The sequence below is a fragment of the Anastrepha obliqua genome, unplaced genomic scaffold (genome assembly GCF_027943255.1).
Source record: "Anastrepha obliqua isolate idAnaObli1 unplaced genomic scaffold, idAnaObli1_1.0 ptg000009l, whole genome shotgun sequence".
Classification (NCBI taxonomy): domain Eukaryota; kingdom Metazoa; phylum Arthropoda; class Insecta; order Diptera; family Tephritidae; genus Anastrepha; species Anastrepha obliqua.
Window position 1 is genome coordinate 3,398,404 of NW_026562178.1, and position 16,839 is coordinate 3,415,242.

At 37.3% G+C, this 16,839-nt stretch overlaps 2 protein-coding genes across 3 annotated transcripts; one reads left to right on the plus strand and one right to left on the minus strand.

Annotated features, from left to right (window-relative positions):
* The first annotated feature begins 7,297 nt into the window (after positions 1 to 7,297).
* Positions 7,298 to 8,759, plus strand: LOC129251203 (uncharacterized). Its single transcript, XM_054890563.1, has 2 exons — positions 7,298 to 8,439; positions 8,559 to 8,759. The coding sequence occupies exon 1, from the start codon at positions 7,432 to 7,434 to the stop codon at positions 8,026 to 8,028; it is 597 nt and encodes a 198-aa protein (XP_054746538.1). The 5' UTR covers positions 7,298 to 7,431; the 3' UTR covers positions 8,029 to 8,439; positions 8,559 to 8,759.
* A 3,887-nt stretch (positions 8,760 to 12,646) lies between these two features.
* Positions 12,647 to 15,031, minus strand: LOC129251241 (uncharacterized). Of its 2 annotated transcripts, XR_008582939.1 has the most exons (4): positions 14,237 to 15,031; positions 14,068 to 14,175; positions 13,793 to 14,006; positions 12,647 to 13,725 (listed from the first exon to the last, which is right to left on the minus strand). XR_008582939.1 is itself a non-coding variant. In XM_054890594.1 (3 exons), the coding sequence occupies exons 1-3, from the start codon at positions 14,277 to 14,279 to the stop codon at positions 13,537 to 13,539; spliced, it is 615 nt and encodes a 204-aa protein (XP_054746569.1). In that variant the 5' UTR covers positions 14,280 to 15,031; the 3' UTR covers positions 12,647 to 13,536. The 2 variants fall into 2 exon arrangements, 1 of the variants encoding a protein (XP_054746569.1); XM_054890594.1 differs by having other exon boundaries at positions 13,793 to 14,175.
* Positions 15,032 to 16,839: the final 1,808 nt, after the last annotated feature.

Below are 16,839 nucleotides of genomic sequence, written 5' to 3' on the forward strand. Positions count from 1 at the left end.
ACAATCCAAAGCAATAGAAGACATCAGAGAGCCGTTAAGACAAATCCTTTTCGCCTTCGGCGTACCCAAACGCATAATAGTAGACAATGAGAAATCTCTTAATTCTGCATCAATCTATTTCATGCTTGAAGACCAATTGGGTATTCAAGTGTATAAAACCCCACCATATGCCAGTACAGTAAACGGACAAGTAGAACGTTTTCATTCTACTCTTTCTGAAATAATGAGATGTCTGAAAACAGACCGAATTCACAGATCCTTCATAGAACTTCTTGACAGATTAGTATATGAATACAACTACTCCATCCACTCAACAACAGGGAAAAGACCGATTGAAGTATTCTTTGGAAGAAGAGTTTCAACAACCCCAGAACAATATGAAATTGCTAGACAGGAAAACATAGAAGCACTCAGACAGAAACAAGGAAGACAAAGGAAGGTAGTCATAACAGAAACAGGACGGACAGTATACAAAGCCAATATAAGGACCTAAAACAAATTTTCTTCCCCTTTCTATATTCCCACTTTAGATTATATTTTCAAATGGCAAACGCAGGATCTCGAATAATTGACTATACGAACGCACAATTAGTTACATTTAATACAGGATGGACAAGACTACAAACTGGAACATATAAGATCATACACGTTATTAACTTAGACGAATACCAAGAGACCTTGGACTACCTTAACACTACCATACCGCAATAAATCATTAACACTAACCCACTCCTTCCTTTCCTAAAACACGAAGTTGAAAACATCCAGAACAATTTGGATAAATTAAAAACACAACCGAAACATAATAAAAATAAACGCTCAATTAAAATATTAGGCACTGCTTGGAAATGGCTTGCAGGAAGCCCAGATTATGACGACTTTAGAATCTTAAGTGAAAAAATCAATAATGCATTGGAAAACTGTAATGATCAAATAATTATAAATAGAGTACTAAGTGAAAGAATAAAAAACATTACAGAACAATCTAATAAAATACTAAGTGCATTAAAAAATAATGAAAACATACAGCACAATGTAGCTGTTAATATTAAGTATAAGCTAGATATAATAAAGGAAGATATTGCTAACATAAATTACGCCATTCATTGGGCAAAAACAGGCAGAGTAAATTCTTACATTTTTTCAAATAATGAAATAAATTTAATGAAAAGCATTCATGAAAATCAAAACAACCCCTTTAATAATATAGACGAAGCCTTAGAATTTTCTAGCGTTAATGTAGCTTCAAATAACTCAGTAATGTTATATGTAGTAAATATTCCCTTAACCAATAAAAATACATGCGAATCATTACTAATAAAACCAATAAAAACGGGAAACAAAATAAATAAAATAGAATTCGAAAAAATTTTAATAGATGAAAATAAAATATTTGGGAAAGGAAACGAGTGCGAAAAGCATAACACATTAGAAATATGTAATGATAAGGACATTATTGACATAAGCAACTCCTCGTGCATACCAAACCTACTCAACAGTCATCCAGCTAACTGTACAACAATCAACAACCAACACGTATCGCAAAAGAAGCCATTTTACCAGGAATACTATTTTTAAACCAATACGAAGGGTCAGTCACGTTGGACAATGAAGAAATGCGACTCAATGGCCCTTATTATGAGCAACATTCGATCTTCGACTGTAGTCGAAAGTGCTGATCGAACGAATTTTCATTTAGTATTATGGTGCTCATTCGTTGAAGAATAGGACTATTGTGAATTTCGATCGCTCGACGCATTTACAATAGATAATTTTTCTCAGCTGATACAGCAAATCAAAATAAAAGAAAAACCGATTGTGTTGAAATTCTTTGCTAACATTTTTAAAAGTTAAAAAAAGTATTTTTTGTGAAAATGAGTACAACGGAGTTGTGGTTCGACGATTCATCGGACGATGAAAGATTAGTGGAACTAGCTAGAAGTAGAAAATAGAAATTTCCTTACAGATTTTGAAAGAACTTTAGATTATCTAAAGAGGCGTTTATGAACCTACTGTCCAGTACAGAAAACCAGTTGCAGCAGTGCACCCGAGCCAAATCCAAGCGAGAAGTATCATTGAGAGAACAATTGGAGTCCTGAAAAATCGATTTAGATATTTGTTGCAGGCAAGAGCTCTTAACTATTCTCCAAAAAAACCACACAAATTATTAATGTGTGTGCAGCTTTGCACAACATTTGCTTGTTTTATAATGTTCAACTTCCGGATGAAGAGTTATCCGATGAGACCCTCAACGATGATGCTGAAGATATTGAAGTGGAGTCAAATAACGGAGAAGTAGAAAACATAAGAAATGAAATTCTTAGAATATTATAGAAAAATCTAAAAAGTATTAAATAGAAACCTTTACGCCACAGTTTATGTTTTATTTTTGTTATAAATTTTCTTTATTCAATTATTTGTCATTCGAAAAAAATATGTATTTCAGTTCCTCTACGTATTTCAGCCCATACCTGGGAAAGTACCAAGGGAAAATAATATAATAATGTAATAGGTCTATGAATAAGTTCGTGCGGTTTTTTTTCGAAATTTGAATTTCGGATCATTCCCATGGCTTTTAAACGTTTGGAAATGGTTGATTGATCAACTCCCAAAGTTTTTGCAACCTCTTCTTGCGTTTGAGCCGGATCTTGATCGAGCAATTCCTCCAATTCGGTATCCATGAACTTTGGCGGCGCGGCCAAAATCACCACTTTTAAAGCGTGCAAACCACTTCTGGCACGTTCGCTCAGCTAGAGCATGCTCACCATAAACTTCCACCAAGATACGATGACTTTCGGCTGCTTTTTTCTTCATATTAAAGAATTCCCCGCAAAAACACATTATTTGGCACGAAATTCGACATTTTCAAGTGTGGTAAAAATATTGTTGTTTACGCTTCAAATAAAAAACTTATACTGACGTTTGTGCCTTACGACAGTAGCTCTCCAATGAATGTTTGGAAATGTGGATCGATGGAATAATAATCAAGTTACGCCATCTGTTGTAAAACCGCACGAACTTATCCATAGACCTATTATTTTTATAAACATCACAAAAAAAACCATTATTAACCTTAATCCATTTTGCTGCCGTTCGAACTGCTGGTCCCAAGCAATTCAGCTCCGTTGTAAAATCCTCCCATTTTTTTGCTGCTTGAACTTTGGTGCAAATCCCTTTTGCGAATTGTGGACTCTCTTCCATTAATGCAACTAGTGTTTCTTATTGCTGTTTGGTACTCACGTCTTTCGACCTGCATAAAATTAACAAAATTAGTATATATTTATTATTTGGTTACTATAAAACCGTAAATAATCGCAAACAACTTACATTTTCACAAGTTTTCCCACAATACGTTACACAATCGAAAGCAAAATTGCATTCGACTCTAAATTCGGTAAACAACGAAAATTTCGATAGGGTTGCACCGCTCATAATACCAAATTGACATTCGATTTTCGATAACCAGCGAATATCGAAGGTCGAATCTAACTCATAATAGGGGCCAATGGATCATATGCGAAATAATGCAAATAATTAAAATGCTGATCAATAAAGAATTATGTAAAAGACCAGAATAAGTTTATTTATAAGAGATATTGTAATTTTAAGTCACAGTGTAAAAAGATAACTCAATAAATAAAGAGCTAAGCTCTTAGATTTTTTTTTAAAACACAAATAAATCTATAATTTATTAACTTATATGTAGGAAATGACGGACACGACGAACAGACAAAATAGGAGACAGAGCGCACAGTGTATGACCGGACTAATACGGACAACAATGTAACGCAACAAAAAGACCGAGATTACCATACCGCGAACATACCCAACGAAGACGTTGACGATACGAACGAAAGGACAGATAGAACATTGTGAACTAAACCGCCATCAAGCGAGGAACGCACAGGAACAAATTGTCTAAGTTGAAGTAATAAAGAAATTGTCTAAATTTAAGTAAGAACAAATTGTTTAACTCGGAATCCTACAAGTGGTGTCAGAACCGGGATTCGGTAACAGTGAATTTAATAAGTGCAAAATACTGTATACTGGCTAATCACGCTACGTATACATACGTACACACATAACTGGAGTAGCGGCGAGTGCGTTAACGGGAACGATCGCAGCAGCAGCAGTGGTAACGGAACGGAGCAGAGAGCGACTGCGCAAGCGAGCGACGTTGGTAGAGCAGCAGCGAGACCAGAGCAGCGTAGGTGACAACGGCAGAGAAGGGTACCGCTAATAGTAGAGTAATATAAATGCATAAGGTGCAACTCATGTAAATATCCATAAGTACATATTTAAATATTATATATTATTGAACGTTATTTTTCGAATTGTTAAGCGCTAAGTGAATTAATTTAAAAATAATTTTGATTTAATTTTTAAAATTGAAGATTCGCTAGTGTTGCAAACTTATGCGAACATTTTTTAATAATCGAGATTTTTCTACTTACATTTTTATTACACCGAATTGTTTATTATTATTACTAAATAATTAATTGTAAACTCTGTAAGACGTGGACCGAAACCAAATTTTAGCACTGACGGTAGACGGGTTGAGGGAACAGTTGGAAGGGTTGGGTTTGGACACAAGCGGACGTAAAGCGACATTACGAGACAGATTATTCGTACATTTCGGCCTGAATGCTAGCGACGGTGAAGAATCGGATTATGATGATGTAGCAGATAGGCGTGGTATGCGTAGATCGACGGCTGAACGTCCAACATTTACCCTTCGTGATATTGAAGACTCACTGACGACGTTTAACGGATTAGGACAGCCTACATTTGAACAATGGATGGAAGAATTTGAAGATAGCGGAATAGCGGTACAGTGGGGTGATCTACAACGATTATATACGGCGAAGTTTTTCGTTCGAAGTTAGAGCGGCATAAGCAGTTGGGATTCACTAAAATCAGCACTGCGTAGAGAATTTGGCACAAATATTTCATCGATCGAGATACATCGTGCTCTTCGTAATCGTCGCCAGCGACAAGGAGAAGATCTTTGTGAATACCTGTACGCTATGATGGAGATTGGTAAACCGCTTAATTTAGATGACTCCAGCTTAATCGAATATTTCATCGAAGGGATCCATGACACCAAAATCAACAAATCAAATTTATATCAGGCGACATGTGTACAAGATCTAAAGGAGCAAATAAAGGTTTATGAGAAGGTGAGATCAAATAGGCCTTCGTCTTCAAATGCGAAACCGGCACAACTAACATCCATGGGAAAAGTTTCAACGAGTTCTGGTGCAATAAGTAAGCGTTGTTTTAATTGCGGTGACAGTTCGCATTTTCCTCGGGACTGTCCGCGCAAGCGTTTTATATGTTTTAAATGCGGTAATGAAGGTCATCGTGTTAGCGAATGCAAATACAGGGTGGCGCACGAATCGTGCTACAAAAACAAAACGTAATAACTTTTTTTCTGTGTGAGTAATCGGCTTTTTTATTTTTTTATTTTGCAGATTAGTATTTAGATTTACAAAAAATGGAGGCTTGGGATACCGAAAAGAGGATTTGGATAGTGCAGCGGTACCATGCTTTGCTGTCCATCATTTCCGTCCAAAGGGAATTTAGGCGGGAGTTTGGCGGCACTCCCCCGAGCAGATGGACCATTATGAGGCTGGTGAACATGTTTGCTGAATCTGGAAGCATCGCACGCAGACCCTACCATCGAGATCCCCATGTTCGGGTCGAAGCCACAATCGCGGCTGTAGCATCGTCAATTCAGGCAAATCCAAGAGTTTCGACTCGTAACTTGTCGGCGCAAATTGGAGTTAGCAGACGGTCATTGCAGCGGATAGTTCATGATGACTTAAACTTGTTTCCGTACAAAGTTCAAATCACAAGCAAATTAAACCCTCTGGATTTGCCTATTCGTCTGGAATTTTGCCAAAAAATTATTGAAATGGCCGAAGAAGACAAGAACTTCATAAATTGCTTGTTTATGTCTGATGAGGCCCATTTTGATCTAAACGGCAATGTAAACAAGCAAAATTGCCGTATATGGAGTCAATCAAATCCGCAAATACTCCATGAGATGGAACTGCACCCAGAACGAGTCACAGTGTGGTGCGCAGTTTCATCAAGGTGCATTGTCGGGCCATACTTCTTCGAAGAAAACGGTGTAACAGCGACTGTAAATGGGGACCATTATTTAAACATGTTGAAGGAGTTTTTTTATCCAGATCTGCGGCGAAGACGTATCCCTTTTAACAGCATTTGGTTCCAGCAAGATGGAGCAACTGCACATATAGCCAGACCGGTTATGGAGGAGCTCCAACGAAAATTTAGAAATAAATTGATATCCAGAAATTCCACTTTCCGCTGGCCCCCAAGGTCACCTGACCTCACTGCACCAGATTTTTTTTTATGGGGTTATCTCAAACAAGAGGTGTATAAAGCGAAACCAAGTAATTTGACTGAATTGAAGCAGTCCATCACAACAATTATTGAGGCGATCCCGACTTCAACCCTTCAGTGCGCAATGAACAATTTTCTCATCAGGTGTCGCATATGCGTGAATGAGCATGGAGGTCATTTACGTTCTATTATTTTCAAAACTAATTAGTTACATAAAATAAAATTGAATTATCTATACAATAAAAAAACAAACAGTTAAATACATTGATTAGAAAAAAAGTTATTACGTTTTGTTTTTGTAGCACGATTCGTGCGCCACCCTGTATATAAAATAAAGGTTCGAAGCTCGAAAAGAATTCGGTAACATGATGGGTCTAACAAAAAGCGGTCTAATTTTTAAAGATATATGTATTAGCATATCTAATCAAACGGTTTCGGCATTAATTGACACTGGTTCAGATTTATGTTTAATGCGTTACGACACATTGATGATGTTAAATTTAGATGTACAGTTGAACAAGGAGAGGCGGAAATTGGTAGGCATTGGTAATAGCACGCTAACAACAATCGGCAGCTTTAGCATGCCCATGCAAATAGACGGAGTTTCGTTAGATATAGCGTTCCACGTGAGAAAGAGAACGCGATTTAAGCTACTCATTGGTGATAGGCAATGATGTCCTCAAACATGTTGACCTAATTATAAGGGAAGAAGGTGCTCTATTTCGAGAAAAGTTAGAAGAACACAGTGAAAGGAAACGTGCAGGCGGCCGACAGGTGATGGAAAGAGGGCGAGTCGAAGAAAGTCCAGATGACGTTGCAGCGGTGTGCAAGGCAGTGGCTGGTAATGGCGCAAGTGCAAGTAGTGGTGATTCGATCGCTGAAGATTTAGATGCGTTTTACGCAGGTATGAAGGATGCGGCTAGGAAGCTGAGAGAGGGCCCTAACACGCAACCTTGGTGGAGCCTGTAGCCCATAGTAGAGGAGCCTGTCGAACGAGAGCCAGCAAGCAACATCTTGGAGTTGAGAGAAGAGTTCGGAAATCTTTGTCTAATAGAGAAAATGCAGGAAGACGTACCTCACGGGACGGATCTCTTGCATCTGGGTAAAGCAGAAGCAGAAACAGAGGAGAATTTGACAATGGCCTACAAGCCTGTGAAGAAAAGGATTTCACCGGTGGAGATGAAAATTTTGCTCACCGACGACAATCCAGTATACGAGCGACCAAGACGTATGTTTTATGCAGACCGGAAGATAGTGGATGATGGAGAACGAGGCTATCGACGAGATGGATGCAGAGAGGGAGAAGAAGTGCGTCGTCAAGCCCGGGAGAACATTGTCGTTATTCAAGAAGAAAATCAACGAACTTTCAACGCAAACCGAAGAACAGAACCCGAATATGCCATCGACGAGCTAGTAGCCATTAGGCGAACGCAGTATGGAGTGGGACTAAAGTTAAAGCCGAAATATCTGGGTCCATATAAAATCGTGAAGATGAGACGTGGGCGATACACTGTGGAAAAGACTGGCGTTCACGAAGGTCCAGGTCGAACCCCGACAATGGCTGAGTTCATGAAAAGATGGGATCCCTCATTCGGGCCGAATGAGCGCGCAGGATGGCCGAATGTAGGAAATGACGGACACGACGAACAGACATAATAGGAGACAGAGCGCACAGTGTATGACCGGACTAATACGGACAACAATGTAACGCAACAAAAAGACCGAGATTACCATACCGCGAACATACCCAACGAAGACGTTGACGATACGAACGACAGGACAGATAGAACATTGTGAACTAAACCGCCATCAAGCGAGGAACGCACAGGAACAAATTGTCTAAGTTGAAGTAATAAAGAAATTGTCTAAATTAAAGTAAGAACAAATTGTTTAACTCGGAATCCTACATATATAAGCTCATATGTATATAAATTGACAAATTTAAATTTGCATATGCCATATTCCTGTGTGCCTAGTAATGAAGTGTTTTCTATAGAGGATTTTGATTCAGCCGAAGGGAATTCAACAAAGTTTTACAGAGCACCAGACAGACAGACATAATATATAGTATGTATATAATTGTGGATGATTTGGAAAAAATTTAAATATAATCATTTTAACCCAACATTCTTTGCTTCTAATCACCAAAAATTATTATCGGCTGCTGCTAAATTTACATAATTCAGCTCCTTACTGTTAACTTTTGGTGAAAAATGTGTCTGTGGTAATTAGTCTTCGCGAGACGAGTACCCCTCGAAATTACATACGTTCCTGTCATTGAGACTTCTCTATACATTAAAGTTTTCTGTTCCTTGTTTGCTGGAAGTGATGTGGGTAAAGGGAAAAAGTACCCTTTATATGTTGGTGGTGTATTGGCGGTGATATTATTGCCCAGGTGGGTCTCATTTAGAAGTATTATTCACGGATTATGCGTTTTAATTAGTATTTCAAGGTTGGTTTAGAAGATCAAACATATGTATATACTATATGAATGTAGAAAGAGATTTTTGTTGGATATGCGAGCAACCAGAGAGGGAGACTGCGTCTGCTTTAGCTGATCCAGTGATAAGCGGATGGATGGAAGAAGGAAAAGGTGATTACATGCAGTAGCAAGGGAGTATATCAATTAAGTTTCAAGAGTTGGAGAAGTAAAGATTACGATTAGTTGCTGTGGAGTTTCAGTGTTTGATTTGATCGAAAGTTGAGGAAGAGTTGAGGCAAGAAATGCTGCAAATATGCTATTTTTATAAAGGGTTTTTCAATTGGCGCGGGTCGATTTTGGCGCCCTGTGGCACCCATTTTGTTTTGGTGCTATCTGTCAAATCTTTTGTTTATTATTCAGTTGTTTATGCCAAATTATCATGGCAGGTTTTGAACAGTTTTTGATTGAACAGGACGTTCAAATGATAAAACTTTATTATCAAAATGAGTCTTCATTAACGCAAACGCAAATTTTTCGGTAGACGTGGTGGCCCATCCAATTTCTTATGGCCCATATTGAACCATATGGACCTAGACGACATGTGGTTCCAGCAGGACGGCGCTACGTGCCACACGGCAAACACCATTTTATTCCATTTCAACATCTATCCGCCCTTATTGAAAACCCCTTTACTATTGAGGTTGTCATGAAGCTTAACGTTGATGTCACGAACTCCGGGCAGGGATTTGGAAAGCAAAAGCATCTCTGCCACTTTTTTGCATTTGAAAGTGTAATAAACTCCCGTCGCGAAGTTCGGAGATAAAGCTCACATATTTGACGAGTACTTTTGTTGTTGTTGTAGCAGTACCTTTACCCTGTCAGTGTAGCGTAATCACCGCTCGTCTTCGTTTAACTCATCTAACGGCAGGCCCAGGAAACTAGCTGTTGACGGGTTGGGTCCAGAGGGAGAAGGGTGTTAGATGAGGGGGTGTGACGAGTACTCTTTGAGCACGGCGAAGCACGATAAGCTCGTTAGTGGTTTAGTTTCGTTAGTAGTTTTTATTATAATGCATTTTAGATCATCTTTTTTGGTGATTGGTAGTTTGGGGTAAGGGTCCAAAGGCGTTGAGTCCGCTTTTTCAGTATGTTGCTCGGAGAAAGCTGGGTAAACTTGTTATCTTCGAGGCTGGAAGTCCCGGGGGGAATTATGACATTAACATTAATGTTTATTACATTAATGCTTTATTTTATTTCGATTTGCTATGTTAAATATATAACACGCAAAAAATAAATACAAAATAAATCAATACAATTCAATGAAATCAAAAAGTAAATAAGTATAAAGTAAATTAAGTTACAATAAAATAATATAAAATGGGGTAAAATTAAATAAAATTACATTTCATTACTACTTCTTTGGTGCCTTTCAACATCTTTGTGGCCATTTTCGTGGATTTTGCACCCAACATATTCGCCGTGTTTTGCGGTAACTGCTCCAGTGGCAACTCCAAGTGCTGCAAAAAAAGCTTAAACTTGTAATTCTGAGACATCTCTGAAACAGCCATCTAGAAAATGTCGGAGTTTATACTAGGGCTTACATAATTATAGCCGGAGTGATCGAAACTGGTGACTGCTTCTATAACATTCAAATTAATATACAAGTACATAAAGGTTGTCAAAAAAGTGTTGCGGTATTTCCGCAAGCTTGTCTTTGCAAGCGCGTAGTTCTAGTTGTATTCGTCGCATCGGTTCACACTAGAGCTTTTTGGAAAGCTGTTTTCACGTGCTAACACGTGTTTGATTAATTGTTGTTTGCTTTTAGTCGTTCGTGAGTTATAGCGTCGCAAACATGGAGCAAAATAAAGAGAAAATACGGCATATTTTACAGTACTACTACGATAAAGTCAAAAATCCATCTCATGCTGCCAATAAAATTTGTGCAGTTAATGGACCCGATACAGTTTCCACATCCACCGCATAACGATGGTTTCAACGTTTTCGTTCTGGTGCAGAGGTGATCGAAGATGCGCCACGGTCCGGAAGGCCTGAATTCGAAAATTGCGATAAAATCGCTGAATTGATCGAAAGAGACCGGCATAGTAGCAGCCGTAGCATCGGCCAAGAGCTGGGCATGAGTCATCAAACCGTTATAAACCATTTGAAGAAGCTTGGATTCAAAAAGAAGCTCGATGTATGGGTGCCACACGACTTGACGCAAGAAAACATTTTTGCCCGTATGGATGCATGCGAATCGCTTACGAATCGCAACAAAATCGACCCGTTTTTGAAGCGGATGGTGACTGGCGATGAAAAGTGGGTCACTTACGACAACGTGAAGCAAACGGTCGTGGTCAAAAAGCGGTGAAGCTGCCCAGACGGTGGCCAAGCCTGGATTCACAGCCAGGAATGTTCTTCTGTGTGTTTGGTGGGATTGGCAGGGAATCATCCACTATGAGCTGCTCCCCTATGGCCAAACGCTCAATTCGGACCTGTACTGCCATTAGCACTCATGCAGAAGAGGCCATCTTTGATCAACAGAGGCCGAATTGTCTTCCATCAGGACAACGCCAGGCCACACACATCTTTGGTGACGCGCCAGAAGCTCCGGGAGCTCGGATGGGAGGTTCTTTTGCATCCACCGTATAGTCCGGATCTCGCACCAAGTGATTACCACCTATTTTTGTCCATGGCGAACGAGCTTGGTAGTCGGAAGTTGTCCACAAGAGAGTCCTGTGAAAATTGGCTCTCCGAGTTTTTTGACGATAGGGAAGCGAGCTTCTATAAGAGGGGCATTATGAAGTTGGCATCTCGTTGGGAACTCGTCATCGAACAAAACGGCGCATATTTGACTTAAATCGCATTATTATAACCAATTTTATGAACAATTGAAAATTCAATAAAAATACCGCAAGACTTTTTTGACAACCTTTATATTGGCACAAACAAAATAAAGAAGATACTTTGCGAAGACGTTTTGCTTAAAAATGCCATGTCTTCGAAGTATTCGAACTCAGACATTCCACTCCCAAAGTTGAGCTCGGCACTTTGTTTTGCTTTGCAAGCATAGTACCGCTTGCTGTCTCTGAGGCTCTTCCCCGCTGCTTCGCTAGATTCCTCTGAAATATTAGCACTGAGTGAATTATAAGTAAATGCCCTATACTACAGTTATCCAGATTTTACAGTTTACCAGATTTACCGACGATTTGGGAAATTTTGTAACAAGCGCTAGACAGTGCGTTTCGGTTGCTGTGATCCTTTTGCTGCTTATTCCAAATACATGGAAATTGTTTAACAGTCACTAGTAATGTTTCTCCCTCTCTTCATTATTCAAGTATATTTTCCCCCTTTTATGGTGGCGACTGTGTTATCAACTATACAAAAAATATAGAAACATTTGATTTATGTTTTGAAACCTTATATTCTTAAGTAAACTTACTTGCTCTAACAATTTGTGAAATTTTAAAATTCTAGACTGTTTCTCAATTTTAACGAGCTTTCAGTTTTCTCTCAATTTTAAATGGCATGTGCATTAGACTGGCCGTAACTTTTTTTTGTGGAAATACATAAATTTTCGGGTCTTAAGACATGAGGTTAGGAGTAATGAAAAACGGTGTACTTTTTTAACCCGATCCGATAATGCCTAACCGTGCCCATTCGATCCCAAAGTATGGACAATTTCAAAAAATCACAATTTTTACGAAATTTTTTTTGTTTCCAATTTATATAATTTAATTTAATTTAATATGTATATACTTAATATATATATAATTTAACTTTATTTATATAATTTATTTTAATTTAATAAAATTTTAATTAAAGAATTATATTGTCTATTTAATGAGAGATGTTTTGGTGTAAGACGGATACAATTGCCTTTAGTGCTCAACAACTTGCAGTAAGTACTGTTTGTCTTCTTCATTATAAGTAAGCGATCTGTTGTAGTCTGTGATCAATTTCAATGCTCTCTCTGCAGCGTCATTAACTACAGACAAATGCTGACAAATTCGTTTTCCCGGTATATAGTCTTCACTTTCTTGCCATGTCTGATTCCAAAAAACTTGTTTCAATTCCTAAGCGGGTAAAGAATGTTTTAGTTCTTAATGAAATAAAATCATTTATATTCTTGCTGCCGTAAAGCGTTATATCTTTGGAACAGCATCTTCCTTCTGGTTATGGCTAGTAATTGCTTCCACCATTTTTCGCTTAATATGTGAAGGAATTTAATCATCAAAAAATGAAAGGCCAACCGCCTCTTCCGACAAATACAATAAATGATTTTTAATTTAACATTTTGTAGCAATTTGTAGCAAATATACTTGTGAAAAATTTGGTACGTCTTCCCCAACAAAGAGCAACGATAGTTGTAGTAGTTCTTTATAATCGGCACGAGTGTGGTGACTATTTAATGCAGTTAGACAAAAATTCTTAAATATTTCCACTTCAGCTATTGTAAAGACTTTCCGAACTTCAATTTCCGATATTCCACTTTTAAATGACTTAGAATTAATGTTTTTCCAGCTGTTAGAGAAACGATTGAATGAGGGAACTTCCGGTGCTGATGATTTGCCAAAATTTAGTTAGAACACTGCTTTGACTAGCAACTCACTAACATGGTGACGACAGGGAAAGAAAAGTAGATTTCGGACCAACGTTTTTTGAAGCAAGAACGCTGCTCCATTATTAACTCCCGTATTAGCAGCTGTTGTATCAAATGATACCATTTCCACTAAATCATCGAGCTTCTACTTGCACAAAAAATTATGTATTTCTGCAGCTATTGCATCTCCCGTTGAACTTTCAATTTTTGGTATCCCCAGCAGTTTTCCCATATTTTCTCCTGTGACAACGAGAGACAATCTATCTTTCTTTTCTGTGCCTCGGATTTCTGCAAGCAGCTTGCCATCCCAGTGAAGGACAAAAACGTCGGGAATCTACAAACAAGTTAAAAGAAAGGTCAAGAATCCAAAATCTTATAAACATATTCAGTAAAACCATTACATTGAATCCATTAATAATCTCTTGAGCTTGTCTGCGACGAAAATCTCTCCTCATCGAATGTAATGTTGTTCGATTCAGAATTAAATCTTCCATTTTTATTGACGGCGTTCCATTAACACTTTGCATGGTATTTATGAAGGCAGCAACCGTTGCACTCACCAAATGCATGGCATCTCTTGTTGAGAGGTTCCATTTGTCCATGCATGCAAGCATTCTATCATCAATAAAATTAATTTTTCCTCGATTTGCCTTTTTCGGTAGTAAATTAATGTTACCTCCGTCTGTATCTTCGCCTTCATTCATATCTTTTGCTGCATTTTCTTCGCCAGCTGAAATATCCTTTTCAGCATCCTCGGTATCAGAGACTTCAAGAGGATAATTAGCTTCAAATGGGATCAAATATTAAAAAAAAGAACCAGTAAAGCTTAACTTTAATAAACTTACTATGAACTAAATGCTTTTCAACGCGCTTTCTTTCTTCTTCCATTCATTGCTCTTTGCGTTTTTCTTTTCTTGTGAGTACAGTATCGGCCCCATATATACTACCTGGACGTCCTCTATTTCTTTGGAGCAAAAGAAAGTCTTTATCTTCCTGCATTTTCATTATACCAAGGGCATCCATGGCTGCAATGTCAAATATGAAGTTTTCAATTTTATCCTTAAACTCTGCTTCATGTTTACGACACTTCTCGTTAGGAGTCTTGGAATGTTTTTGTAAATTTCTCCATTCCTCGTAAAGATTTTTAAGTTTTTTAATACAATTTTTTTCTTGCGCCAAGGGAATTTTACCTTTTTTCCAAAATTCAATCGTGGCACCAATCGTGTGTTTCATACTGCTTTCCAAAGTCAAGTTTTCGTGCCTCATTTTGTAAAACAATAATTGGAGCACCTGTTTCATTGTTGGCAACTTGGCCCCCAAAATAACACTTTCACATTCACCCACAAGAAATATTTTTTGCTCAGAACGTAATATTTTTTTCGGAATGCCTGATAATGATTTTGAACTCATTTTTTCACTAACTTATTACTTTTGTACGCATAAGACAGCTGAAACTGAATAAAAATGCAATGCCATAGCCTACCAATTCAAATATCGAGAAAAAAATGCACACTGAATAAGAATGCAATGTCAAAGCCTACTAATTCAAATGTCGAGTAAAAATTCAAAACTTTTAGCGTATTCAGCGAACACAACAATTGATGAATTGTTTAGTGATCACCAAAGTGTTGATTATGAAAAAAATTTTTATTTTTATTATTATAGTGAAGTGTGAAAAATTATTTAAAAAGTACCTTTGCATAAAATTTAAAAATATTTATTTCATTTAGCAGCGGTGACATATTTTCCACGTATCACTAATCTGTTATGTGAGCTGAAAGCGCCTTTTGTCAGGTGGCTTTCGCGATATAAATTGGGTCATGCCGCAATAAAGAAAACAAGATCATTAATTAAAATCGCATCACATCAATAAATATAAGATTCGAACAAAAAAATTGGAAACGAAAAAAAATTAGTAAAAATTTTGATTTTTTCAAATTTTCCATACTTTGGGATCAAATGGGCACGGTTAGACATCATCGGATCGGACTGAAAAAATATACCGTTCTTTATTGCATCTAACCTCATGTTTAACGACCCGAAAACTTTTGGATATTCAATTTTTATTTTTCTCCATACAAGCTGCGGCCAGTCTAATGTGCATTTTACATTGGTGTGAAAAAATGTTGCAGGCATCATGTGGCGATGTTTTCACGACATATTAAGCCTTTTTTCACGGTAAGGCAATTTGTATGAATTTTAACAGCCATTTCAGGTAAAACGCGACGACAGGCTCCAAATAACACTTTCGCAGCGATAGACTGTCAGTGGTTAGTGCACCAAGTGAAGATAAATCCAGCAAATAGCTAAAAGACTAACCATCCAGAAACTGTTCGAAAATCACTGAGGGAAACAAATTTAAAAGTAGCCCGTAATAAAGTTTTCGTAAGTGCAAAGAATAGAAGTAAGAGATTACGGTTTGCGCATGGCCATCTAAATAGAGCTCCGTCATTTTGTAGGATCGTACGTTTGCAGACAAGGTAAAATAAACTTAAACACCAAAATTTGTAAACTACATGTTTAGGCCTGCATGTCATTTAATGGAGTTGGAAATTTGAATTTATCGAAGAAACAATGAACAAATATGTTTGTTTAAAACTTTTATCTAGATATCTTTCATTATGGTCGAAATAACGACCCTAAGTACAAGTCACAAATACTACAAACAGAAAAAAAAAACAAAAAAATTGGTTGACTCCATGCCTCGAAGACTTCGAGCTGTAATTGATAATAAAGGATACCCAAAAAGGTAGTAAGTACCTTAAAATTTAAAAAATGATTGTATCATTTAAGCTGCGGCCTTAATTCTCTGGATGTTTCTGTTTTTTTTTTGCATTACAATGAAATGAGTGAGCACGTTTTTGTATTTTAACAAAATAAATATAATATCTGCATACCCTCTTTTTCCATTTTCGCAAAACATTATGAAATATAGAACACTTTACAAAAAAATCGTATCTGTACCAAATTTATGCAAAGTTCTCCACAAGATTTTGCAGGATAAAATATTACTAACAGCGGCAAAATACTCTAGATATAGAAGATGGACGCCTATTGGCTTTGCCAGTCACCGTATTTGCCTATAGCCTATTAAATGATCAATTCGCATTTTAAATATAAAGTACATATGTATATGTTGACTTTGACATTTCATATCTCCTTCATTTTAAATAATCGCCAAATAATTTGAGTATGGTTATAAGAAACCCGAAGGACCATATCGAGCTCTATTTTAATGGTTTTTTATAGAGACGGTACTTTTATAAAAAATGAATTGTATGTGAAGTTGCGAGGCGTATTAAAAACAATAAGAGTAGGACACTAAAAATACGAACCTGATCTGTTAACATTTATTCGACGTGAAACATTAACAATCTGTGATATTCACAATCATATTAATGAAAACAATGCTCTTTACCTATATGCTAAAACTAAAAAAAACAACGAA

Excerpts from the sequence above, each read along its gene's own strand:
- LOC129251203 (XM_054890563.1), top strand. The coding sequence starts at position 7,432 with ATGCAGGAAGACGTACCTCACGGGACGGATCTCTTGCATCTGGGTAAA.
- LOC129251241 (XM_054890594.1), bottom strand. The coding sequence starts at position 14,279 with ATGGAAGAAGAAAGAAAGCGCGTTGAAAAGCATTTAGTTCATA. Across the intron at positions 14,176-14,236 it reads TGAAAAGCATTTAGTTCATA|CTAATTATCCTCTTGAAGTC; the intron begins GTAAGTTTATTA and ends TCCCATTTGAAG. Across the intron at positions 13,726-13,792 it reads AGATTATTAATGGATTCAAT|ATTCCCGACGTTTTTGTCCT; the intron begins GTAATGGTTTTA and ends ACTTGTTTGTAG.